General features: G+C 64.1%; 11 protein-coding genes across 11 annotated transcripts; 6 read left to right on the top strand and 5 right to left on the bottom strand.

The window, feature by feature from the left end:
- Positions 1–195: 195 nt before the first annotated feature.
- Positions 196–2,336, top strand: AMSG_01705 (JmjC domain-containing protein 4; the record flags this gene model as incomplete). Its single annotated transcript, XM_013906294.1, has 1 exon — positions 196–2,336. One exon carries the CDS (start codon positions 196–198, stop codon positions 1,612–1,614), a length of 1,419 nt encoding a protein of 472 aa, XP_013761748.1. The 3' UTR covers positions 1,615–2,336.
- On the bottom strand, positions 1,620–2,769 carry AMSG_01704 (manganese-dependent ADP-ribose/CDP-alcohol diphosphatase; the record flags this gene model as incomplete). The annotated part of the gene is made up of 1 exon (XM_013906293.1): positions 1,620–2,769. Exon 1 carries the CDS (start codon positions 2,718–2,720, stop codon positions 1,620–1,622), a length of 1,101 nt encoding a protein of 366 aa, XP_013761747.1. The 5' UTR covers positions 2,721–2,769.
- A 487-nt stretch (positions 2,770–3,256) lies between these two features.
- On the top strand, positions 3,257–4,491 carry AMSG_01703 (aminotransferase; the record flags this gene model as incomplete). Its single annotated transcript, XM_013906292.1, has 1 exon — positions 3,257–4,491. Exon 1 carries the CDS (start codon positions 3,268–3,270, stop codon positions 4,489–4,491), a length of 1,224 nt encoding a protein of 407 aa, XP_013761746.1. The 5' UTR covers positions 3,257–3,267.
- Positions 4,492–5,023: 532 nt separating this feature from the next.
- On the top strand, positions 5,024–6,370 carry AMSG_01702 (uncharacterized protein; the record flags this gene model as incomplete). Its single annotated transcript, XM_013906291.1, has 1 exon — positions 5,024–6,370. One exon carries the CDS (start codon positions 5,024–5,026, stop codon positions 6,368–6,370), a length of 1,347 nt encoding a protein of 448 aa, XP_013761745.1.
- Positions 6,337–7,462, bottom strand: AMSG_01701 (bacterial extracellular solute-binding protein, family 3; the record flags this gene model as incomplete). Its single annotated transcript, XM_013906290.1, has 1 exon — positions 6,337–7,462. A coding segment is annotated over one exon (1,052 nt), but the record flags the coding sequence as incomplete, so codon positions are not given.
- A 2,278-nt stretch (positions 7,463–9,740) lies between these two features.
- AMSG_01699 (uncharacterized protein) lies at positions 9,741–10,845 on the top strand (the record flags this gene model as incomplete). The annotated part of the gene is made up of 1 exon (XM_013906289.1): positions 9,741–10,845. One exon carries the CDS (start codon positions 9,741–9,743, stop codon positions 10,812–10,814), a length of 1,074 nt encoding a protein of 357 aa, XP_013761743.1. The 3' UTR covers positions 10,815–10,845.
- Positions 10,772–12,565, bottom strand: AMSG_01698 (uncharacterized protein). The gene has a single exon (XM_013906288.1). It carries the CDS (start codon positions 12,553–12,555, stop codon positions 10,837–10,839), a length of 1,719 nt encoding a protein of 572 aa, XP_013761742.1. The 5' UTR covers positions 12,556–12,565; the 3' UTR covers positions 10,772–10,836.
- A 551-nt stretch (positions 12,566–13,116) lies between these two features.
- On the top strand, positions 13,117–14,486 carry AMSG_01697 (protein disulfide isomerase family protein). The gene has a single exon (XM_013906287.1). It carries the CDS (start codon positions 13,138–13,140, stop codon positions 14,434–14,436), a length of 1,299 nt encoding a protein of 432 aa, XP_013761741.1. The 5' UTR covers positions 13,117–13,137; the 3' UTR covers positions 14,437–14,486.
- Positions 14,487–15,620: 1,134 nt separating this feature from the next.
- AMSG_01695 (S41 family Peptidase) lies at positions 15,621–18,458 on the top strand (the record flags this gene model as incomplete). Its single annotated transcript, XM_013906286.1, has 1 exon — positions 15,621–18,458. The coding sequence occupies one exon, from the start codon at positions 15,621–15,623 to the stop codon at positions 18,456–18,458; it is 2,838 nt and encodes a 945-aa protein (XP_013761740.1).
- AMSG_01694 (sensor protein) lies at positions 18,292–21,296 on the bottom strand. Its single transcript, XM_013906285.1, has one exon. The coding sequence runs from the start codon at positions 21,069–21,071 to the stop codon at positions 18,516–18,518; it is 2,556 nt and encodes an 851-aa protein (XP_013761739.1). The 5' UTR covers positions 21,072–21,296; the 3' UTR covers positions 18,292–18,515.
- A 232-nt stretch (positions 21,297–21,528) lies between these two features.
- On the bottom strand, positions 21,529–23,790 carry AMSG_01693 (diacylglycerol kinase beta; the record flags this gene model as incomplete). Its single annotated transcript, XM_013906284.1, has 1 exon — positions 21,529–23,790. One exon carries the CDS (start codon positions 23,788–23,790, stop codon positions 21,529–21,531), a length of 2,262 nt encoding a protein of 753 aa, XP_013761738.1.
- Between the last annotated feature and the right edge of the window lie 314 nt (positions 23,791–24,104).

Genomic DNA, 24,104 nt, shown 5'->3' with positions numbered 1-24,104 from the left:
CCCCCCCCCCCTCCATCACCACACATCAGAACGTGGACATGACGACATCACGTGTGCCTCGTCCGCTAGAAGGCAGGAAAAGTCGATAAGTCCGATCACACCGCGAGCCTGCTCGTGACCTACTCGTGACATGACGTGATAATGGATGACAAACGACAATCGATTGCTTCACTCGACTCAACTCGTGGCAAAGTTATGGCGGCCCGCGACGCGTACGCCGGCTTCCGCCTCCCGCAGCCGGCTCCGTCCGGCAAGCCCTGGATGGTGCCTGTGCTTTCGGGTGCGACTACGACGGCGCATTCGCTGTACCATGCCCACATCGCGGTCCGCAAGCCCGCCATCATCCGCGGCCTCCCGGCCGACTCGGACCTTGGCGCTCTGCTCACCCAGCTCACGCCCGAGCTCCTCGCCGACGCCGCCGGTGACGCTGCGGTTCATGTCGAGGTCGCTGCCGCCGGTGACGACGCGCCCGAGGACGGCCGTGAGTTTGGCCGCGGCAAGCGTGTCCTCCGGCCGCTCAACGAGGTGCTCGACGAGCTTGCCGCCGGTGCCGCACTCTACATCTCGACCCAGCCCGAGGACAGCGGGTGGCGGTCTGCTGGCCCGCCGCCTCCGGGCCGGGTTCACATCTCGGCCCCACTCCCTGCACTGGTCGACTCGGGCCTCGTTCCGATCCGTCCTGCGCTGGCTGGCAGCCTTGTCCCGCAGTCGATGCATCTGTGGCTCGGCTCGTCGGCCTCAGGCTCGTCGTCCGGCCTCCATCACGACTTTCACGACAACATCTACGTTCTCGCCGCTGGTCGCAAGCGGTTCACTCTCTTTGATCCCTCGGCCGCAGGCGCATTGGCGACATACGGAGAGCTGGCGGGTGTTGCGCCCAACGGCCGCATCAACTACGTCGGCGCTGGGCCTGTCGACGAAAACGGCGCCCCGCTCGCAGACGTCGAGGCGTGGCGGACAAAGTCTGCGCTTGCCACCGCCAAGGACGACGACGACATTGACGCTGCTCTTGAGCGCATGCTCGACATGGCCGCCGGCGGCCGGAAGCGGAAGCGGAAGAGCGCCGCCGCTGGCGATGACGACGGAGACGATGACTTTCCGGTCTTTGACGGCGAGTGGCCCGACGAGTGGGCCGACGAGTGGGCCGATGATGACAGCGGCGGACCAGGGACGGCTTCGAGCCAGCAGGCTTCCGTTGCCGCGGCGCCGCCGGCCGCCGCCGTTGCAAAGACCGCCGCTGAGCCCGAGCCCGAGCCCGATCACTTTTCACGCATCCCGACGCCCGCAGTCCACGCCCGACACGGGCCAAAGCCCTGGCCACTGGTGGCTGACGCGCCGCTCTTTGATGCGAGTCTGCCGCACGCGGTAGCCGAGCTCAGCGCCGGTGACGTCCTGTATCTGCCGGCCGGTTGGTTCCACGAGGTGACGTCGTTCTCGGACAAGCCGCGTGCCATCCACATGGCGGTCAACTACTGGTTCCACCCGCCGTCGATGGGCGCCCGCGCCGACGCGCCGTACGCCACCGAGTACTGGCCGTCGATGTTTGCGGACGCGCACGCCGACGACCCGCCACCGGCCAAAAAGGCCAAGAAGGGCAAGCGCGGCAAGCGCTAGGCGATTTAGCGCTTCCGGAACGGCAGCCGCGCGCTTGGACAGTTGCCAAAGCCGACCAATTCGATTCGGTCGTCGTAGATGTGCGCCAGTGCGCCGGCGGTCGTACCCGGTGGCGACGTGAGAATCGCTGGGAGGGTGACAAAGTGCGGCAGCGGGTCGTCGTCGCTCTCTGCGAGAGCAAAGACCCCGGTGTGGTCGTGCCCGGCAAAGCATGCAACAAGCACGCCGGCGGTGGCGTACGTCGTCAACACCGACTCAAACGCCTCGTAGTTCCACACGACGTTGGTCGGCCGCTCCGCGCCGCGCGGATGGAGTGGGACATGCGAGCAGACTACCGCGCGCTCGCCGGCCGTAGCCGCGGCAGCGAGCTCGGCTTCGAGCCACTGGACCTGCGCTTCGCTTGTTCCACCGCCAAACGCCACCCATCGCGCGTCGTTGCCAACCAGGCCCTCGGGCGAGTTCTTGATCTCGTTGGGGTTGTTCGCCGCAAGGAGCGCAGCCGCTTGGGCGGCAGCCTCGGACTCGAGTCCGCCGAGCGCACCCATGACCGAGATCTCGTACGTGTCGATGCAAATGACCCGTAACTGGCCAGGCAGTAGCGACCAGCTCCCGCGCAGCGTCGCGTCGCCCCATCCCAGCGCACCGGCGAGCACCTCCCGCGCCGCGTCGCCCTCGGCCCGGGCGTGATAAAACTCGTGGTTGCCGGCAAGGCAAACAACCGGCGCGCCAGCCTTGCGGAGCTCCGAGGTGATGACATGAACGGCGTCAACAAGGTGCGACGTCCCGTGGCGCCCGTCGACCACATCACCCAAGTGAACAACCATCTGCGGCGCAAAGACGACGTCGTCGGCCTCCGTAGCGTGCCCGTCGCCGCTCCGGCCGCTGACGGCGAACGGGGCTAGCGCCGCCTCGGGCGTCTCTGGTTCGTCATCGCCAACCAACACCGGCAGCGCCGCCCATGCACTCGCCAGCATCCGCGTCCCATCCACCGATGCCCGAAAGTACCGCTTCTCGCTCTTGTCGTACGACCAGCCGTCGTCAGCGTCCGCGTACTGAGTGTCGGCCACCAAGCCCAGCACACCCCGCAGCCTTCCGCTCTCAGCCATTACCGTCCACCCTAACCGCAACGTAGTACCAGAGTCGCCTCTCTCGGCTGTTGTCGAGAGACGTACTCGTATCGAACGCACAGCTGCTGCCGTCATCGCGAGCAGCCAGTGAGCAAACGAGGCGGTGTCGGGGCGGGCGCGGTGCGGTTCCATGCGATACGATGGTAGAGAGGATCAACTGACGTGGTTCAGATTAACATGAGGAGGGAAGGGAGTGATGGGCGGGCAGATCGGGCGTGGATCGCGGCTTGGGCGGCCTACTCACGGACACTCACGCACGCACCGCCAGCCATCTCGAATGTAGCCTGCGTCAACTCTCATCGACGCAGGTAGAATGCGCTGATCGCACACACCGCGCATAACTAGCACACCCGTTGCCCTCTCTCTACTTGGATTCCATCAGGCTCCCGCCTTCGATCGGACTGGTCAAGGCAAAGCCGATAGCTAGTCTGCTCGCGCCCGCGGACCTCGCTGAACGTCGCCACTGGTGACCGAGGCAGAGACCGCAGACCTCAGGCACCCAACTCTCTGGACACGACAGGGGAGCATGTCAGGTGCAAGAAGTGATATGGCACTTGCATGTCCTTTGCGGGCCTTTGGTGTGGAGCGGTACTTTGCAAAGTACGAGTTTACGGCGCCGCATCTGCTCTGCTGCTCTGACTGCGAGACGCGAACGGTGGGCGAGGTGATGGAGCTGGCGGGCATGGATCCGAAAGAGCTCATGAATCTCTCGCTCGGTTACACCGAGTCGCCTGGCGAGCCGGAACTCCGTGCGGCCATTGCCGAGCATGTGTACGAGAGCAAGATTTCGCCTGAAAACGTGCTTGTCTTTGCCGGTGCTGAGGAGGGCATCTATGTGGCCATGCGCGTTGTGCTCGCGCCGGGCGATGCTATGATCTGCGCCACTCCGTGCTACACCTCGCTCTCAGACATTGCGACTGACATGGGCGTCGACGTTCGCCCTTGGGTGGCCAAGCCCGAGGACGACTGGGCGCTGGATGTCGATGAGCTCGTCGCCGCGCTCGCAGTCGAGCCGGTGCCCAAGATGGTGGTCCTGATGGCGCCTGCCAACCCGACCGGCGCGCTCCTGACGCCGGATGAGCTGCAAAGGGTAGTGGCTGCTGTTGAGGACGCCGATGCGCTCCTCCTTTGTGACGAGGTCTACCGGGGGCTGGAGCGCGAGGGCACGCTCACGCTGCCGGCCGCAGTCACGCTCTCAGACTCGCACACAATGAGCCTCGGCGTCATGTCCAAGTCGTACGGCCTCGCCGGCCTTCGCATCGGCTGGCTCGCGACGCGCTCGGCTGCGCTCTACGACGCGCTGCTATCGTACAAGGACTACACTTCGATCTGCTGCTCCGGCCCGTCACAGCTGCTCTCGGTCGCCGCGCTCAGGGCTAGCTCGCAGCTTCTAGCTCGCAACAACGCGCTCATCGCCACCAACATGGAGCTCCTCACTGCGTTTATGACCACGTACGCCCACCTGTTTGTCTGGTCGCGCCCCACGGCGGCGCCGATCTGTTTCCCGCGCCTCAACGTGGCTCCAGGTGAGCTCACCGCCGACGCCTTTGCCGCCGCCCTTGTCGACGCCAAGGGTGTGCTCCTCCTTCCCGGTTCGACCTTTAACTACGACAACCGCCACTTTCGGCTCGGCTACGGCCGCGCAGACTTTCCGGCTGTCCTCGCACAGCTCGAGGCCTTTCTCCTCGACAACGATCCGAACGGCGGCGCGCTGATGCCGCCCGCCGCCGGTGGCGTGGCGCAAGAGTGAGCGATGCCGCACATTTCTGCAGCACCTTACATAGTGGTAGAGAGCGGAAAGGGGGGGGGGGGGGGGGGGGGGGGGGGTGGAAAGTGGAATGCGAGAGGGGCGAGTGACGCTCCATGCTGTTCATCACTGCCATTGCCTAGCAATCGGCCAGCCAGTCCGAGGCGACGACGGCCACACCGCTCTCGTCCGGCCGGCCAGACAGTGAGGGAGCACTCGGCGTGGCACTGGCAGCATTTCCAGCACAGCACAGTATAGCGGACAACCACCACTCGGCCTCGTTCTTAGTCACACTACACGCCCGAGGTATGCGGCGGAGCTCCCTGAGTCGGACGCGGCTACCGTACTCGGCGCCACGGACGCCAGCGGGTGGACCGGGTGGAGCGCGGCGGAATCCCCTCGCACGCACTGTATGTTATCGAGGGCTGATGAGGGAGAGGGGATGAGAGGAGATGGTGACTCACAGGTTGGCATCGTTATGGTCGCTCACGTCCAGAGCCGTGCAAAGAGCAAGACCCACTGGACGCTCGGCAGGATGGCGGTCATGCTGGCCGCATTCGCCCACGTCCGGCCCGACGACGATGACGCCCGCGGATGGAGCACTATCGCTGACATTCTCAACGCATGTCTCTCCGGATCGGCACGGGTCGAGCCCGATGAAGTCCAGGTTAAGTTCCTCCACATGCGCAAGTCTTACCTGTTCGAGAAGGCCCGTCTGGCTGGCACGGCAAAGGAGGTCCAGCCTGCGCTACCATACTTTCGCCATATGCACATGGTCTTGTCCGGCGGCGAGGTCGAGATCGAGACGCTGCTGAGCCACCACGCTTCAGTCGCCACCTTTGATGCCGCCTGTCGTGCCGCTGATGCCGCTGCCGCCGCTGCTGTCGCTGACGACGCAGCCGCGGCGCGGGAGGCTCCCAGCACCCCGCCGCCACGCTCCAAGCCGTCGTCACCGGCGCCAATCAACACCCAATCGACTCAGTCGCCTCAGCTCCTCGCCCCGCTCCCGCCACCCGCCCTTGTACCTGACACCCCACCGCGCGCAGCAGCCTCCTCTGCGGCGCCCTCGCCGTTGTTGCATTCGCAGTCTGGTGACGAAGATTGGTCCATCGCGCGCAGCATGGACTCGCGCGAGCCCGGGCGGTCGCCCGCTCACAACCACTTGGAGCTTCTTCGTGAGATCCAGGCCAGCCATGAGAGAGTCGTCGAGCGCATCCTCGGGACCCAAGACTCTGTCAACCGAATGATCGCTGAAGAAGCTGCGCAGCGCAAGCAGTTTATGGAGCTAATGACTGCATTTATCACCGCTACCCAGGCCAGCATGACCAAGCGAAGCCGTCGCACTCGGCGCAAGCTCAAGAAGACCGTCACCACCGCACTTGCTTCCGCGGCAGCGGCGGCGACGACGACGGCTTCTCCGGCCGCTGACACTTCAGCTGCCGCACCAGAGCCCGCAACGCCGGGCAACGACCGCGCTCGCAAGCGCAAGCGCGGGCGCAGCGCGGAATCCAACGACACGCGCGGCCTCACCCCGTCGCCCAAGCGGGCAAAGCCACTTGCCTCGCACCTTGAAAGCGACGTCCTCGCCAGCATCCAAAACGCCATGGCATCGTCGTCGTCATCGTCGTCGTCGTCGTCGTCAGCTGACTCGGACTCGGGCTCGGACTCGGGCTCCGGATCGGGCTCCGGATCGGGCTCTTCGTCGTCCGACTCGTCGTCGTCCGACACGTCGTCATCCGACACGTCGACTGCATCATCGTCATCGTCGTCGTCATCGTCGTCGTCCGACTCGTCGTCCTCGTCGTCGCCCTCGTCGTCACCCTCGTCGCCGCTGTCGGCCAACAACGAGACGGCGGCGTGCGCAGCGTCCGACAACGCATGACACCCGCGTCGCTGACACGTGCCGGTGCGCCATCGCGCCATCACGCCTTGGGCGCAAACGCGAGCCAGACATACGAGACAATAGCGGCAGCGAGGCCAATGCCCACAATGACAAACATGCCCGAGAAGGCCGTAAACGAGAGCTCCGTCGCGCCTGGAGGCAGCGGTGCCTGGTGCTGCCGGGTGAACCACTCGCGCCAGATCGAGTCGAGCACGCCGTCAGACTCGAGGTCCATAATCGCCAGGTCGATCTCGGCCTTAAGCGGCGAGTTTTCGTGGAGCAAGAAACCGTAGATGTCCTTGGTCAGCCGGTTGCCGAGCAAGTCAAACTTGGATTCGAGGTCGAGCATGTTGGAGAGGAAGAGCAGCGTCGGCGCGTCGAACAAGATGCCCAGGACCTCGCCTGCTTGCAGCGCCGCCCAGGCGTCATCGATCGACGGCACAACCTTGAACTGGGTGTGCGGTAGGTTGCGAGCGCTCCACGCAATCGCGGTCGACTCGGCGACCATCGCCAGGGTCACATCGTTGGTGTTGAGCTGCGAGACCTCGGTGACGTCGGACCGCAGCTGCTCGACCATGAGGATTGTCGCCAGGTTTGCTGTGTACGCCGCAATGTAGATGATTGTCAGCGAGGTCCAGCCCACAGAGAACATGCGCGACGGGAAGCCGCGCAGGTCAGCAGCCTTGGTCTTGGTGAGCGTGCCCCATGCGTACCACACGCCCTGGTTGACACCGGCCAAGTACGACCGCGGAAAGATCTTGGGCTGGTAGTCGCTCTCAAACCACCAGATGACGTGCCCCGAGAAAAAGAGCAGCAGGGTGGCAGAAATCCAAATGTACCAGTCGAACGGGAGGAAGATGAGCATCAGGTTCGGCTTGATTGACTCGCGGAGGAGCAGGACGTCGAGGCCAGAAGAAAAATACGACTGTGAAAAGTCAAAGTCCTTCTCGCGCTCGGTCGTCATGGAAATGGCGCCAATGCCCACGCCAAACTCATCGATGGCCACCGCGTTCTGCACATCTCCGAGCGTAGCCATGACTTCGACCGAGTACGACAAGTTGCCATTCCTCGCCACCATCTGCGCAAACATGTTCTTCCACACATCCAAATCGTGTCCAGAAATAAACTGCCCGACTCGAAAAATCCGCCACGGGAGCCACCAACGACTCGCAATTGTCAGTCCTCGTCGCCCCGCCCCACAGACACACACAACCGCCTCGCTAGCCCGCTGCCTCCTCCTTTGGCTCCTCGACACAAGCTAGCTGTGTTAAGAGACACATACCTGACCCTCATCTCCCGCCTGGATGACAAATGGAGGCGAACGAAGCCCGTAGATGGTGATGTTCTGGCCAGTGGCCGAAGGGGGAGTGACAACGAGGCCAAGGCTGACCAAGGCCAACACCCACGTCGCCATACACATCGAGTGCATCACCCGTGACACTCGCTTCAGTCCTGTACGCCGTCTGCTTCCTCTGGCCATGCCCATCAGTCACCCAAATGCCCCGAGGCGAATCGAGTCGAGTCGAGTATCACCGCCCCGCGCTCTGCCCTCCAACCTCTCCCCTCCCCGGTTCCCCGCTCTATGCTCCGTCGTCACTCTGCCTGCCGAGTGCCCGACGCCTGCACGAGGTTAATCGAGTGCAGCAAGATCATCCTGATGAAGAACATGTAGGTGACAAAGAAGTAGCGAGGATTTGGTGAAAGGTGGTGGTGATGATGGGGTGCAGGAGACATGCGCGAAGGGAGAGTACGAAGAGGCTTGATGACGGCGGGGGAGGGAGGGAAGGGGGGGGGGTTCTCCTTGCCCATGCTGCCTACTCCACGGTGCAGTGTACGTGAGAGGGGGGGGGGAAGGGAAGGGGGGCGGGAGGGAGGGGAGGGGGGGGGGGGGAGTGGGGGAGGAGAAGGTCGGGGCTGAGAGGACCGACAAGGGATGGGGTCGGGGTCAAGGGAGGCTGAGAGGATGCGAGGGGGATGAAGGGGCCGACGACAAAGGAAGGTTTATGGCTGATTGATAGGTGATGAGTGGTCTCTGGTGTGGTGATCCTCAAGATGCGGGGAGGAGGGGTGAGCGGCCGGTGGTGGTTGGCCGGTTGGCGGTGGATGTACGGGTGTGAATAGATCGCCACCATCTGAGGTTGGCGCACGAAGAGTATTCGGGCCTGCCGATGGATGTGGTGGCCGAGGTATTCGTGGCAGCTGGGATTCTGGTGGCGGCGATCTACGCGTCGGCCGGCCCGCTCACTCCCATCGCCATCGAGGCGCACTACGCAAAGACTGTACCATCTTCCATCCACAACAGGGCTGCGTTTGCCACGTTCAACAACCGTGGAAGGACCAGTGCGCTCTGATCGCTGTACTGGCGGCGGCAGCAGCTGGCCAGTCAAAGGAGAGGGAAGGTAAAGATGGGCTTGCCGTGCAGGAGAGTGGGCATGGAGGATGAGATCAGGTAAGTATGCGGCAGCTAGCTCGCGGGTGGAGGGACATCATCGAGCTCGATGAGCAGGCCGCGAGGAGTGGAGGATGTCGACGAAGGGTGCGGCGATCGTCTGGCCGGCGGCGTGAGGCCCTTTGACGAGGACGAGGAGGCAAACATGGCGAGTGACTGCTCGGCTTCTCGCTGACGCAGATCGGGATCGTTCGGTAAAGCAGCTAGGTACGCCCTCTCCGCGGCACACTCGTACAGCGGCTCACACTCGACATACTGCGGCCGGTGCAGATCAGGTGGGAGCGATGAGAGAGCAAAGCCGACGGCGTGCTCACCAACCACCAGCTGGACGCGGCCACCAATCTCAGCGTAGTCAACTGCGGTGTGTAAAGAGGAGTAAGTGAGGGTGGGGGGTGAGGGGGAGGAGGGGAAGGAGGGGAGGGAGGGGGCGTACCACCTGAGGTTGAGGCCATGGAAGGTGGAGACGAGTTGGTTGGCGTGCCCGCCCCCCCACACACACACACACTCCCAATCACTCGATTAACTTTTGTTTCAACAATCGTTCCCCGCCACACACCCAATCACTCGATTAACTCTCGTTTCAACAATCGTTCCCGCCACACACCCAATCACTCGATTAACTCTCGTTTCAACAATCGTTCCCGCCAGCCACACAATCACTCGATTAACTCTCGTTTCAACAATCGTTCCCGCCAGCCACACAATCACTCGATTAACTCTCGTTTCAACAATCGTTCCCGCCAGCCACACAATCACTCGATTAACTCTCGTTTCAACAATCGTTCCCGCCAGCCACACAATCACTCGATTAACTCTCGTTTCAACAATCGTTCCCGCCAGCCACACAACCTGTTCCATTCCCCTTCCTTTCACCTCTCCCCCCCGGCACCTCACCCCCCCCCCCCACACACACACACAAACATGGCAAGCACGACACTGGGTGAATGGCTGGCACAGGTGACACAGCTCGGAGAAGCAGAGACACACGAGCTGGTGGCGAACGGGAGCGTCGAGGTCAATACTGAGGTGGTCATCGAGGCTGAGCTCGGCCTTGCCAACGACGATGTGGTGCGGGTGAGCCTGAGCCGAGCGATGGTGGACAAGCTGAGCAGCGGGAAGGACAAGGCATCGCTCGAAATTATGGGCACCAAGACGCTCGACGATATCAGCTGGCCCGTCGTCATCTCGCTGGCGTACCCCAACTCGGCCTTTGTCGACTTTGCCACCAACTCGCTCAACGCCATCTCGCTCGCCGACGGTGTCGAGGCGTTTGTGTACCCGGACGGTGTCCATGCCGAGGGCGCTATCCACGGCAAAGACAATCATCATGTCGAGACGTGCTCGGTGTGCATGGACGATGTGCACGAGATCGGCCACTTTGAGGCGCCCGGCGATGGCGCGCTTGTCCGCCTCGCGCCATGCGGTTGGAAGCACTACTTTCATCGGGCGTGCATTACACGCTGGATCGAGTGCGGGACGCAAAAGTGCCCCGTCTGTGGTGCCATCTGTGGCACGCTCATCGGCAACATGCCAGGCGGCACGTTCCGGGTCTCGCGCTACCCGCCGGGCGACAACCCGATCTCGGGCTTTGAGTCGGACGGCACCATCGAGATCTCGTACTCGTTTCCGGACGGAACCCAGACCGAGGCGCACTACCACCCGGGCCGCCCGTACTACGGCACCTACCGGGCGGCTTATCTGCCGGACACACCCGAGGGCCGCGAGGTTCTCGGCCTCCTCCGCCTCGCTTTTATCCGCCGGCACATGTTCACCGTCGGCACCTCGGTGACGACTGGCTGCGAGGATTGCGTTGTCTGGGCTGGTATCCATGCCAAGACCAACACGTACGGCGGTGCCACCTCGTTTGGCTACCCGGACGAGACCTACTTTGAGCGGGTCAAGGCTGAGATGGCCGACCGCGGCATCTACCCATCGGACCTCGCCGGCGTACCCGAGGACGAGTACTTTAAGGCCGTGGAGCTCGAGACTGTGTGATGTGGTGCGAGTAAACAGGAAACTACGACGACGACGACGACGACGACGACGACGATGATGATGAGTCGACAGCGTAGCCGACCGGGTAGCGGCCGTGGCGAGCGCGGACATTGTTCTGCCTCATCATCCGCTTCTGTTGCTTGGCATAGGCGGCGGCCTGGCGTTTGCGCTCCTTCTCGGCGGCGGCCATGGCCTTGGCCTGGGCCTTGGCCTGACGCTTGCGCTCCTTCTCGGCGGCGGCCTGCCGCTCGGCGACGGCGTCGGCATAGGCCTTGGCGCGGGCGGCGGCAGCCTTCTCGGCCTTGGCACGGTGGTCTGCGGCGGCGGCAGCAGCAGCGGCCATGGCAGCGGCGCGCTCGTCGGCGGCGGCGCGGGCGGCCTCGGCGGCGGCCTTTCGGTGGGCGAGGGCAGCCTCGGCGCGCTCGGCAGCCATGTTGGCGGCGGCCTCGCGCTGGTGCTCGATGAGCTCGGCGCGGCGCTCGGCCTCCTTGCGCGCGGCCTTGCGCGCCTTCTTCTGCAGCTTGGCAGCCTCAGCGACGCGCTCGTCGTGCGCCTCGCGCGCGGTCTTCCACGCGGTCTTGGCGGCGGTAATACGGGCCTCGTGAGCGTCGACAATCTGCGCAGCAAGCGCCTCGCGGCGCTCGACCTCGTACAGCCGGCGCTTCTCGGCCACCCGCGCTGCAGCAGCCTCGGCCCGCAGCTGGGCCTCCTGAGCTGCGTCACGACGCTTCTCGGTCTCCTTGGCCACAAACTCGATGCGCTTCCGGAGCCGCTTGCCCTCGGCCGCAATGCGCTTGGCATGGGCGTCGACCCGGGCGTCGGCCATGGCCCGCGCCGCCTTGGCCTGCTCCTTGGCCACCTTGGTCCGCCGTTTCTGCTCGGCGGCCACGGCCTCGGCCCGCGCCTCCATCGCCGCCGCTGCTGCCTCAGCCTGTGCCTCGGCAGCCTTGGCGGCTGCCGCTGTGCGGGCCTTCTCCCACTTGTGCATCTGCTTCCGCTGCTCCTTGCTCATCCCGCCACCGTAGCCCGGTGCGTAGCCCGGTGCGCCGCCGCCATACGGGTGGCCAGCCGCCGCCGGGTAGTATGGCGCGTGCGCACCAGCCCGCTGCGGACCGTGGTCGAGGAACGAGTAGCCCGACGACGAGGACGACGCGGTCGTTGACGAGCCCGAGCTGTGGTGCCGCCGCCGACGACGACGGCGGCCCGAAGGCGCCTGTGACGAGGCGACAACCTCGGCAGCAAGGGCGACAAAACCGGCCTCTGTGAGCGGAAAGTGCGCGCTCCGCAGAATGTGCTCCACAGCCGACGACGAGGTCTCTGCGCCGAGATCGTAAAGAATCTGCTCGACGGCAGCACCAGCAGCCTGCGGCGAGAGTCCGCCACCATACATCATCATACCAGGACCACCGCCAGCCGCGCCGCCGTTGGCCGCCGCCGTAGCATAAAGCCGCGATGCGTAGGCAGCAAAGGCATTCGGATCTTCAACAGCAAAGCCATGACCATAGCCAGAGCTCGACGATGCAACGTCACGTGACTTGCCCTTGGACTTGCCCTTGGACTTGCCCTTGGACTTGCCCTTGGACTTGCTCTTGGACTTGCCCTTGGACTTGCCCTTGGACTTGCGCGCCACGTAGGTCACCGTGTCGGGCGATTCCGAGGCCGAGTGCTCCCCATAGGCCTTCTTGGTAGTCTTGGAGCCGTTGCTCTTCTTCTTGCTGCTGCTGCTGCCCTTCTTGCCCATCCGGCCCGTGAGTCAAGTCTGTCCCGTCTTTGCTGCTCCGTCGCTGTCGTTGTCGGTGGCTGCCGCGCTCAACGGCCGTTGTCTGCCAACGGCTGAAAGGCGACGGATTTTGGCCAACGATTATTCCCATCAACAAACAATCATAGCCCTCGCATTCGATCAATCGTAGCCCTCGCCACCGATCAGTCGTAGCCCTCGCCACCAATCAGTCGTAGCCCTCGCCACCGATCAGTCGTAGCCCTCGACACCGATCAGTCTTAGCCCTCGCCACCCATCCCTCGTAGCCCTCACATTCGATCAGTCGTAGCCTTCGCCACCGATCAGTCGTAGCCCTCGCCACCGATCCCTCGTAGCCCTCGCCACCGATCAGTCGTAGCCCTCGCATTCGATCAGTCGTAGCCCTCGCCACCAATCAGTCGTAGCCCTCGCCACCCATCCCTCGTAGCCTTCGCCACCGATCCCTCGTAGCCCTCGCCACCGATCCCTCGCATTCGATCAGTCCCATCAACAAACAATCACCTAAAAACAGCTGACCTCACCAGAGACACACACTCCACTCGACTTGTCTTCACGAACACCAGCATGAGCATGCGGGTCATCGCAGCAGCAGCTGCTGTCGTCCTCCTCACACTCACCCTCCTCATACCAGCCAGCTACGGACTGTACTCGAGCAGCGACGATGTGGTCGTCGTCACGCCCTCCAACTTTGACGCAGTGGTGACCAATGCCGACGGACCTGTCCTCCTGGAGTTCTTCGCCCCGTGGTGCGGCCACTGCAAGTCGCTGACGCCCGAGTGGAAGAAGGCCGCCTCTGCACTCAAGGGCGTGGTCACTGTCGCCGCTCTCGATGCCGATGCCCATCGCGATCTCGCTGGCCGATTCGGCATCCAGGGCTTCCCCACCATCAAGATCTTCTCGACGGCCACCTCGCAGCCCGAGGACTACAACGGCGGCCGGACGGCCGATGCCATCGTCGCCGCCGGTCTCGACGCCGCCAAGAAGCTCGTTCGCTCGCGGCTCCGCGGTGGAAGCTCGGGCAAGAGCAAGAGCAAGAGCAAGAGCAAGGGCAAGGCCGACGCCGTTGTCCACCTTGACGAGTCCAACTTTGACGAGCTCGTCATCGACTCGGGCGAGGTGTGGATGGTCGAGTTCTTTGCCCCATGGTGCGGCCACTGCAAGGCACTCGAGCCCGAGTGGAAAAAGGCCGCCGCTGCCCTCGATGGCAAGGTCAAGCTCGGCGCCGTCGACGCCACCGTTTACACCCAGCTCGCCGCCCGCTACAACGTCCAGGGCTACCCGACCATTGTCGTCTTTGGCTCCTCGGACGACGGCGAGCCTGTGCCGTACCAGGGTCAGCGCTCCGCCTCGGCCATCGAGAGCTACGCGCTTAGCCTCGTCGACAAGCCGACCGTCCTCACAGAGCTCACCTCGGGCTCGGTCTTCTCCTCCGAATGCACCGATCGCAAGCTCTGCTTCGTCATGGTCGTTCCACCTGTCGAGGAGACCGGAGCCGACGGCCGCAACGTCCTGCTCGACGTCTTTAAGACCCTCTCTGCCAAGCGCGCCGCCTCGCGCTTTGGCTGGATCTGGTCGTCTGCCCTCCAGCAGCCGACTCTCGAGCAGGCCTTCCGCATGGACGCCGGCTACCCGGCCGTCGTCGCTGTCAACGTCCGCAAGTCGCGCTACGCCACCTTCCGGGGCGCAGTCTCGCTTGACGGCCTCACTTCGTTCATCGACCGTCTCCAGCGCGGCAAGGAGCCGACCGCAGAGTTTGAGCTCGCCGCTACTTCGCTCGCGGACGTCGAGCCGTGGGATGGCACCGGCGACAAGATCGAGTCAGCCCCGCTTGACATCGACTGGGACGACATCGACATCGACTAGCTTTGCTCTCACCAGCACTGCGTAAATCCATGTTTTGCACACTACGAACACCACACGCCTTGGCTGCTCCGGCCCCTTGCAAAGATCGCTGGCCGCAGCCATCGACATTTCCATCGCCGCCAAAACGTCGCCCAATGTTTACTATGTCACCGCAATGCCTCTGTCCGACGCGAAAAACATGATCTGTCTTTTTGTTGTGCCCTGTTGCTCAGCGACCATCGCGCCCATTGCCACCCATCGCGACCTTCCTCACGCCATCGACACTCTGTAGAACTGCAACAAAGCTGGTTCATGCCCGGAGAAAGGTTTCTGCCTGCTCACACTCCTAACCCTCTCGCTCTGCGGCCTTCAGCTACGCTACCTGCCGCCCCTGCAAGATCAGCACGAGAGCCGCTCTTGTTCGATCACTCCAACCACTGCCCTGCAGCTCTTGCTGCTCTCTCTTCTCCCTCCACACCACTCCATCATCTTCCTTTATATTCCAGTAGACCATCGACCATCGATTGACCATGCGTGATCACCATCACGATCGATCACGATCACGATCACGGCGAGCATTATGATTGCGATCGAGCACGATCACGATTGGCCATCATGATCATGATCATGATCACGATCGATCACCTCACTCACCACCTCCCCTCCCCCCCCCTCCCCCCCCCTGGCATGACCACTCCCTCGTCACATGCCATCCTCTTCTTCTCACCGTCGATAGGCGAGGGACCACAGAACTTGATACTGGAGAGCAAGAGCGGGAAGAGTCGGCCTGCAGTGTGGCACACTCCGCCCAGCACCCATACGCAACTCGCCATGTCGCAGGGCCAGGGCCAGGGCCAGGGCCAGGGCCAGGGCCAGGGCCAGGGCCAGGGCCAGGGCCAGGGCCAGGGCCAGGGCCAGGGCCAGGGCCAGGGCCAGGGCCAGGGGAAGCTGGCTTGCCCTCCGCCCGCACTTTGGCTGTCGTTCTCGGTCGGACACACACAGATCGCACGGCACACCATCCACCCATGATCATCCAGTCCTTTGATGCTCGTTCCTTTCGTGGCTCCTTTGTCGCCTTTCGCGCTACGGCTCTCCTCGCTCCTTCTGCCTTGTCCTCTGCATCGATCGCCACCACGCCTTCCGTCACCGCTGCCTCTGCTGGGTCGTCGTCATCGTCACCACATAGGCCGCCGGGCCTCAAGCGGATGCAGTCGGTGGTGGGCAAGGTTGGCGCCGGTGGCGCTCAGCGAATGTCGGTGCTGATTCCAGCGGCGGTCATGAGGGATCGTGCCGTGGCTGCAGGCGCGGGCGCGCTGTTTGTGAGGGTCGATGGTGCCGGTGCTCCGCTCACGCCACTTGTCTTCAACACTGCCCTCTCGCCGGTGCTGGAGGAGGCCGCGCCTCAGGCTGAGCTTCTGGTCATCGCGCCTGTTTCGGACTCGGCCCTATACATCACCATCGGCCTATGCCTTGTCCCGGGCCTCCACTGGGTGGCACCGGACGCTGATGTCCGGGTTGCCTTTCGCTCGCTTCAGTTCCGCTCCTTTGGCGCTCTCAAGCACCTCCTTGTTCCGCCGGCGCCGCTCAACGAGATTCAGCTGCTCAACATGACCGTGCTCGCCCATCTCTACGCTGTACTCCGCTTCTTCCACCCCTCCGACGAGGCGGCGGCCACGCCGTGGGATGAGCTCCTACACTCGGGGGTCGTCCAGGCCCTCCACGCCATCACGCCTACCAAGCTCGCCGCCGCCCTCGCCATGCTCTTTGGCCCGGCTGCCCCGCTCCTCGCCATCTACGTCGACACGCCACAAGAGGCTATGAGCCTTGACATGCGCGCCGACTATGCTGCAGCCGCAGATGCCGTTCGCTGGCGACACCACGGGCTTGGCGTGCGTGGGCTCGGCCCGCCGTCGTCGTTCTTCTCGTCAGCTCGGCTGACCCGGTCGGCCGCCCTTGCCACCCCACCGTACTCTGCGCTACTGGCGCAAGAGACCGACGCCACGCCGTTTGCTGGCGCGCCGTACCTTTTCTCAGCCTTTCTCGCCACTCGCGGTCGTGTTGTTGTCCACATGATCGTCGGCGTCGTGACCCACGCCGGCCTCTACCTTTCGCTCGAGGCCATGGACGACGAGCCCATCTCGGGCACCACGCCCTTTACCGAGTACCACATCCAGGGCCGCGTCCCTGCCGATGCTGCCACTCTTGTCATTGGCTTTCTGCTCAAGGGCATCGGCACCCTCGAGCTTGTCGCTCCGCACTTTGAAGTTCCTGCCACCTCGGCCTCGTTTGCTGTTGACGGTCGCGACCACTTTGTCAACCTCGACATGGCCGACAACTCGCTCGTCGGCTGGCAGTTGCAGCCGTCCGCACCTGAGGCCGACTCGCGCATCCGCTACTCGACCTCGTCCCAGTCCCGGCCAGAGAGCAAGGCCTTTGTCGTCCTCACCGCCGAAGAGCTCCCGCCGGCGCCGCCGCCGTCAACCTCACCCGAGCTCTCGCCGCAAGCCGAGTCCTTCCACGCGCGTCCGGCCACCTCATGGCGCCACGCCTTCGATCCGGCCGACCCGCGCTCGCACTACATCGCTGAGGACATCGGTCGCGGCATCGGCATGGCTCTGCCAACCGTTGTCTATGTCAACGCCGCAGGCTTTACACTGCCAGCAGATGCCGGCCCGCCGGCTCCGGACACCGTCGCCAGCCACGCCGACGCCCTCCTTGCCAAGGCTGCCTACGGCGACGGCGCGCGCTCGTCCGACTCGTCCGACAGTGATCTGGTGGGTGATGGCTTTGTCGAAGACGACGACGGTGGTCTCCGCATCTCCGCCGTTGACGCCCTCTACCTCCCCACCGCGCTCTCGCTCTACGCCCGGCTCACCATTGTTGTCGAGATGTGGACAGCGCTCACCTACTTTTCGCCGGCCGTCGCCGCCCAGTGGCCCGATCCCATGTTCTCCTCCGAGTGGCGGGCTGTCCTCACCGACACCCTCCTTGATGCCGCTGTCGATGACTCGCTCGACGCTTTTCTCGACACCCTCCGCCACGCCGTCCATCGTGTCCTCGATGGCCAGGCCAGCGTCTCGCACGTCTCGCACGCCCGCCGCCTCTACGTCCTCCCCTTTGAGTGGCGCTGGATCGACGGCTTGCTTGTCGTCACCCGGATCTACCCGGGCTGTGACCTTGCCGTCGGCGACGTCATCGTCACCCTCGAGGGTGTGCCCGCCGCTGAACTTCTCCAGGAGCTCGCTGTCTACGTCTCTGCATCCACCCGCGAGCACATGGTCTCGCGCGTTCTCGCCCAGCTGACGCTCGGCACAAAGCACCAGCCGCTACGGGTAGAGGTCGACCCGGGCCCAGGCCGTCCCACTTCTCCCCGCATCCTCGTCCGCTCGCTCAAGATCTCCCGCCTCCATCGCGTCGTTGCCTCTGGGCCGCTCTCGTTTCCGCGCCCGGGCGTCGCTGTCATCGCTGCCGCTCAGCTCACGCCACAGCTCTGGACAGAGTGGATGGAATCCGGGACACTTGACTCTGTCCGGGTCGTTGTCGTCGACGTCCGCCACCCGGCCGGTCTCGACCTTGCCCTCATCGCACAAGCCTTTTTCTCCTCCGCGGCCCGCCTGCCCGCGCCGGCCATGTACTTTCCGGCGCCGGCCCACCCGCGGTCGCACGCACTCGAGGCCTCGCAGTGGTACATCGGCGGCGCACCGTGGATGGGCCGTCTCGCCTCGCGCGGCGTCAAGCTCGTCACTCTCGCCTCTGCTGGCGCCGTTGGCGCCACCGAGCTCTGGCTCCATCTCGTCCGCGAGCACTCGCTCGGTGTCATCGTCGCCGACGGCGCATCCGGCGGCGCCATGGGTCCCACCGTCAGCCTCGATCTCCTCTCCGGCTTCTCGCTTGTCTTTACCGGTGCTGCCCCGCACGGGGTGTCCCAGATTGCTCCTGACGTCCTCGCCGAAGCGACCCTTGCCCACCTCCGGTCAAACCGCGGCGACTATCTTCTCGACTCGGCGCTCGCCGTCGCGGCCGACATCATTGTCGAGGGCTGAAATAATGAATGAAAAAGCACAGCAAAGACACGTGGCGGGAGGGGGCGGTTGGCTTCATCACCTTCGCACGTTTGCGCGGAGAACTGCGGCAAAGACCTCATGCGAGAACGGCTTGGCAAGGAAGAACGTCATGCCGGCCTCGAGACATTCCTTCTCGGCGGCGGCAGCTGAGACGCCGATGATCGGCACGTCAGCGTACTCGGGGATTTCGCGGATGTGGCGAGTGGCGTCGAGGCCGTTCATGAGCGGCATGGAAACGTCCATGAGGATGACGTCGTAGACAGAGGGCAAGAGGGCGCGGATCTGCTTGAGCGCCTTGGTGCCATCGACAGCCTCCATAACGTCGCACGAGGCGTCCGGGTAGAGCATGAGCATCCGCGAGACAATGAGCCGGTTGGTCAGCACGTCATCGACCATCAGCACTTTGAGTAGCGGCTTGCCGTCCGAGCCGACGGCCGCTGGCGACGCGCTGCCATCACCCTCGTCTTCGTCGGTCTGCTCGGTCGAGGCATCCAAGTCGGTAAAGTCGATCGCGCTGATGTTGCGAAGATCGTGCTCATTGGCGTCTGGGTTAGAGTTCTCGGCCTGCGCCGGCACAGTGACGGTCACCGTTGTGCCCAAGCCAACGTCCGAGATGAGCTCGATGCTGCCGCCCATGGCGTCTGCCAGCTGCTTGACGATCGAGAGGCCGAGGCCAAGGCCGCCGTACTCGCGTTGGTGGTCCATACGGCCTTGCGAAAACGGCTCAAAGGCCGTGTCCTTGACCGCTTGCGACATGCCAACGCCGTTGTCGTGGACCTGAATAACCAGCTGGGGCTGGCCGTCCTTGCCCGCTTTGAGGCCGCCAGAAATGGTCACAAACGGCTCGACGCCCGACTTGCGGCGGTACTTGATACCGTTCTCCACAAGGTTGAGACAAATCCGCGAGAGCGCACCGCGCGCCTGCGCAACATCCTTCCCGGCCTTCAGCGCACGCCCGAGCTCCAGCCGAAGCTGGACATTGACCTCTGCAGCCTTGGGCTCGAGCACACGGACGGCCTGCTCCAGCATCTCGCCCGGCTTGAAGCGGACAACCTCGCCGAGCGCCAGCTGGCCGCGTTCGAGCTCGCGCGCAGGGTCCGACGCACGGGTAAAGGTGAGGATCGACTCGACAAGCGTCCGGAGGTTGGCCACCTCGGATCGCGCCGTGTCCACAAACTGGGTCTGGGTCTCGTCGAGCTGCGTGTCGTGGAGAAAGTCGATCATGGCCGACATGCCATGGAGCGGAGTGCGAATTTCGTGCGAGACGACGCCCAGAAAGTGCGACTTGGCCTCGGACGCCTCGCGCGCCTTGGCGGCCATCACCTCGAGCGCCGCCGTCCGCTCCTGGACCTTGAGGTCGAGCGAGTCGTTGAGAGCTGCGAGGTCCGCCAGCGCCTGGTCGAGCGCGGCCTCGTCGAGCGCCCGCCCCACAAGCATCGCCAGCAGCTTGACCACGTACCGCTCGCCTTCGGTAAACGGCACAGCTCGCGGAGACTTGGAGGTAAAGTTGACTGTGCCGAACGTCTTGCCTTGCGACTCGACAGGCGTTCCGATGTACGCTTCGAGTTGAAAGGCCTCAAAGCACGGGTGCATCCGGTACGGCGACGACGACCAGACCGGAATCGAGACCTGCGACGCCGTCGCGAGCGTGATCGAGCAGTACGTGTTGCCGAGCGGGAACGTCATGCCGTCCTTGAGCCCGCCCGACGCATCCCAGTTGGCCATGACCTCGTAGACCTCGTCAACAACGCGCGAGAAAATAGCCATGTCTACTCCCAGCCGCCGGCCCACAATCTCTAGCCCGCGCTCGGTCTTGTCGTGCACGTTGCCTGCCCGCGAGAAGACATCCAGAAGGAGCCGCGCGGTCTGCTCGTCCTGCACCGCCGCCGCCGCCGTGCCCGACTCGCTGCCCGATCCTACATCGACCGGGTTGAACAGGTGCATGGCCGTGGCGTCGTCCATGGCAATGGCCGAGTGCTCCATGAACCGACGCGACTCGCTGCCCACCGCCACCTCGATCCGCACCGGCCCATACACGCCCTCTACACGCTGCAAGCCTTCTTGCATCAGCACCAGCGCATGGCCATACTCGGGCGGCACCAGATCTGCGAGGACCTTACCCTCGAGCTCGTCCACGCCGCCTGCGCCGAGCATCTCCAACGCTGCGGCGTTCACCCGCACCACAGCATGGTTGCGCCCAGACGTCCACAGCTGCGGCAGCGACGACTTTCCATCGCTTTCCTCGGCCGCCAACTCGACACGCCCAGTCGCCACCTCTACCGTGAACCGCTCGGTCATCTGCCGCGAGACGCTGCGGGAGAGCGAGGGCAATGACGAGTCCGACTTGCCAGCCGCCGCCGTAGCGCCAGCCGTCGTCGAGGCGCCAGCGGCAGTCGATGAGGCGACAGAGGCAACAATGTGCACGGCGACACCGAGAGGAAGGCCAGCGAGCGAAGCGAGTTGTTCGGCGGTGATGAGCGGAAGTACATCATTCCGCAGTTCGGCTACTTTGGCCAGAGAGAGCAGCTCGGGTCGACCGAACCTTTTCAGCGCTTCCGCCACCACTGAGTACTCGGACGGATCACCACTCATGTCGTACGTTGACTACGGGAGGGAGGGAGAGAGAGGAGGTATGCAAAGGTATACCTTTGCCTGTCAGTGGGGAGGAGGGGGGCTGGAGGGGTGTGTGAGGGTGTGTGAGGTGTGAGTGAGGTGTGTTGGAGTGTCACAAATCCTTGTGCGGGCAAAGAACAGCTGGCAAACGCGGGAAAAAGCGTTTGTTGGTCAGCGGCGACTATTTTTTCTCGGTAAATGGTAGGCTCCTCCCCCTCCGTGACACCCACACCTACACATAGGCGGGTAAGTGGGGTTAACTGATTGTATGCAAGTCGATGTGGCGGGAAGGGAATCTGCACGCCTGATGGGTGGTAGGTGCAGCGTGTGGGTTGGAAAGTGGTGGTGGTGGTGGTGGTGGTGGTGGTGGAGTAGTGCTGTTGACAGGTGAACGTTTGTGTGTCACTTTCCTGCCATTGACAACCTGCCAACAGCGTCACACTCGGGCATCGCCGACCGACTCGTACGATTCGTATGCGTAGTCGTACGAGTGGTCGTCGTCTTCGGCAGGCGGCTGCGGTGCGGGAGCAGTAGCCGGGCGGCGAGGCTGCGGCGGCCCTGAAGCTCTGGTTGCGGCGTCTTCGACGACGATCTCTTGGGCGACAACGATGGCCCGCTCGGGGTGGGTGAGCATGTGGGCCTGGTTGAGGAACGAGATGTCGAGTGAGGTAAAGTCCTGGGCCCACGGCTCACCGTCGACCTGCATGGGCAGCGGCGGCGCGTCCGGGAGGCGGTCGATGACGATCGAGGCGCCCTGGGCGAGGCGGATCGGGGCGCCGACCCAGCGCTTCTTGGACGCGCAGCGCGAGAGGTGGAAAGCCGAGGTGATGGCAACGACCTCAAGGAGGCCGTCGTCGGTGGCGGCGACTTTCCACGGCGCACGCGGTGACGAGCCCCAAAAGTTGCAGCCTGCGGCGTACGACGGCAGGTTGAGGACCATGAGGCCTTGCGCCTTGCCGAGGTCGATCTGGCGGCCATCGACGGTGAGGGTAATGACTTGGGCGAGCAGGGTCTCGCCGCACCCGGTGAGGAGCTGCTTGGAGCCGACCTTGCCGTAGTAGTACTTGTTGTACAGCCGCGACGAGAACTTGCCCGGGTTGGCCTCGCGGGCGGTATGGAACTGGAGTGCGAGCTTGGAGTCGAGGCCGATGGAAAAGTAATTGTTGAGGACCGAAGAGGTGTTGTGCGAGGCGACGGCGCCAGCCGCCGACTCGTCCGAGCCCGAGCCGTCAACACCGGCCACTGAGAGCTGCCACCGATCGAGCGGGTAGATGCGGCCGTGCGCCATCTCGACGAGAATGTCGTGAACATCCTCACCCTCGTAGCCACCACCCCACCCGAGCGAGCGCGCGAGGTCGTTGCCGGTTCCCAGCGGAATGACTGCAATGGGCGGGACGTAGCCCCCGAGCTCGGCCTTGTCGACTTCTTGCATGATCCAGCCGACGGTCCCGTCGCCGCCGGCGCACACAATCTGAAAGTTGGTGCAGCCGCGGAAGGCGCGGAGGCCTGGCGCCGGGCCGCCCTTCATCAGGTCGAAGACCTGTGCCGGATTGAGCAGCTGCTGAAAGACCGGGAAGAGAGCCTCACCCTGGCGCCCGCCAGCCTTGGGATTGATGAACACCAGCAGTGGGCGGGCGCCGGCAACCGGCCGCATGACGTACTTGACCTCGCCGGCGTTATCGGTCTCGAGCCCGACTGCGCCCGGTGGCACAATGAGCGGCGCGTGGATGCCGAGAGAGCAGCTCCGTGGAGCGTCGGCGAGGTGGCTCTCGTGGACCGTTGCCTGGCACCAGGCGCAGCGGTAGTGCTTGAGCCCGCGCGCTGACGCCGTCGACTTGTAACACACCATGCAGGTCGATGGGACTCGCCCGGGGCAGTTGCCCGCCACCCACAGGTGCTCCAGCGGCGCGTTAGTGCCGTCGGGCAGGGCGAGGACCTCGGACGAGCCCGCGCCGGTGAGCGAGGCATCGATGTGCGCGTGCGCCACGTACACCTTGCACCGTGCGTCGGCGTCGGCCACACACTTGGCGTGGACCACGTAACCGCAGCACGAGCACTCGAGACCCGACGCGCCGAGGCCACGGACAGCCTTGGTGCAGACGTTGCAGAACGAGACGCCCTTGACCGTCGAGGTCACAAACGTGTGCTGGATGCCGATGAGCGTCGGGTCGCGCGACGTAGTCACGCTCCCGCTTCCACGCCCGGCCTCGTTGTCGTCGGCAAACGGAATGGCTGCCGCCCGCGCCTCGGGCCGGAGTGTGTGCTCGGGCCCCTCGCGGCAGGCCGAGGCAAGGGTGGCGGCGTCGAGGAGCGCTTTCTTAAGCGTCGCCATGTGGACGTCCGAGTGCCAGTATGGACCGATCCTGAGTGCCGAGACGGCTTCTGCCGCAGCGTGAACTAGACAAGCGACGATGCCGTAGGCGACGACGGCGACGACGGCATGCTCGACCACAGGGTCGGTGCGAACAGCGCCGGCAGGCGGCTCCCCACACCTGCGGATGAGCCAGATGCCGACAAGGACAGCGGGCGGAATGGCGACTTTGATGAGCTCGCGCACGAGATGAACAAGGACCATGGGAAATCGCATGAGGCCGACCCAAGCCGCCGAAGCCTGAGCCGCCGCGGCTGCCATCATCATGGTCTCCTCGAGCTGGACAGCATGGAGAGTACGAAGAACAGCTCTTCCAGCTTCGGCCATGTACACATCGATGGCAGAGATCAAAGCCAAGAGACCGAGGCCAACACCAGTGACAAACAAATAATTGTCCATCAGACCATCACATGATGATGTGGTACTGGCAGAGGCAAAGAGGGCAAAGAGTGCCACCGGAAGGGTAACGAGAGCTGTGCAAAGTGCCACAAACAGTGGCCACTTTTGGGTCCGATACACTCGGAAGCTGCCCACAGCTGCAACACGGACAACAGGTGAGCTGGACAAGGAAGGCATGAGAGGGAGTAGTGGTGTGTATGCTGTATGCGTGTGTGTGTGGGGAGGGGGGGGGGGAGGGGGGG

This window comes from Thecamonas trahens, assembly GCF_000142905.1.
Source record: "Thecamonas trahens ATCC 50062 unplaced genomic scaffold supercont1.6, whole genome shotgun sequence".
NCBI lineage: Eukaryota > Apusomonadida > Apusomonadidae > Thecamonas > Thecamonas trahens.
Note: the sequence above shows the minus strand (reverse complement) of the source record. Positions and strands in the feature narration are given on the sequence as shown.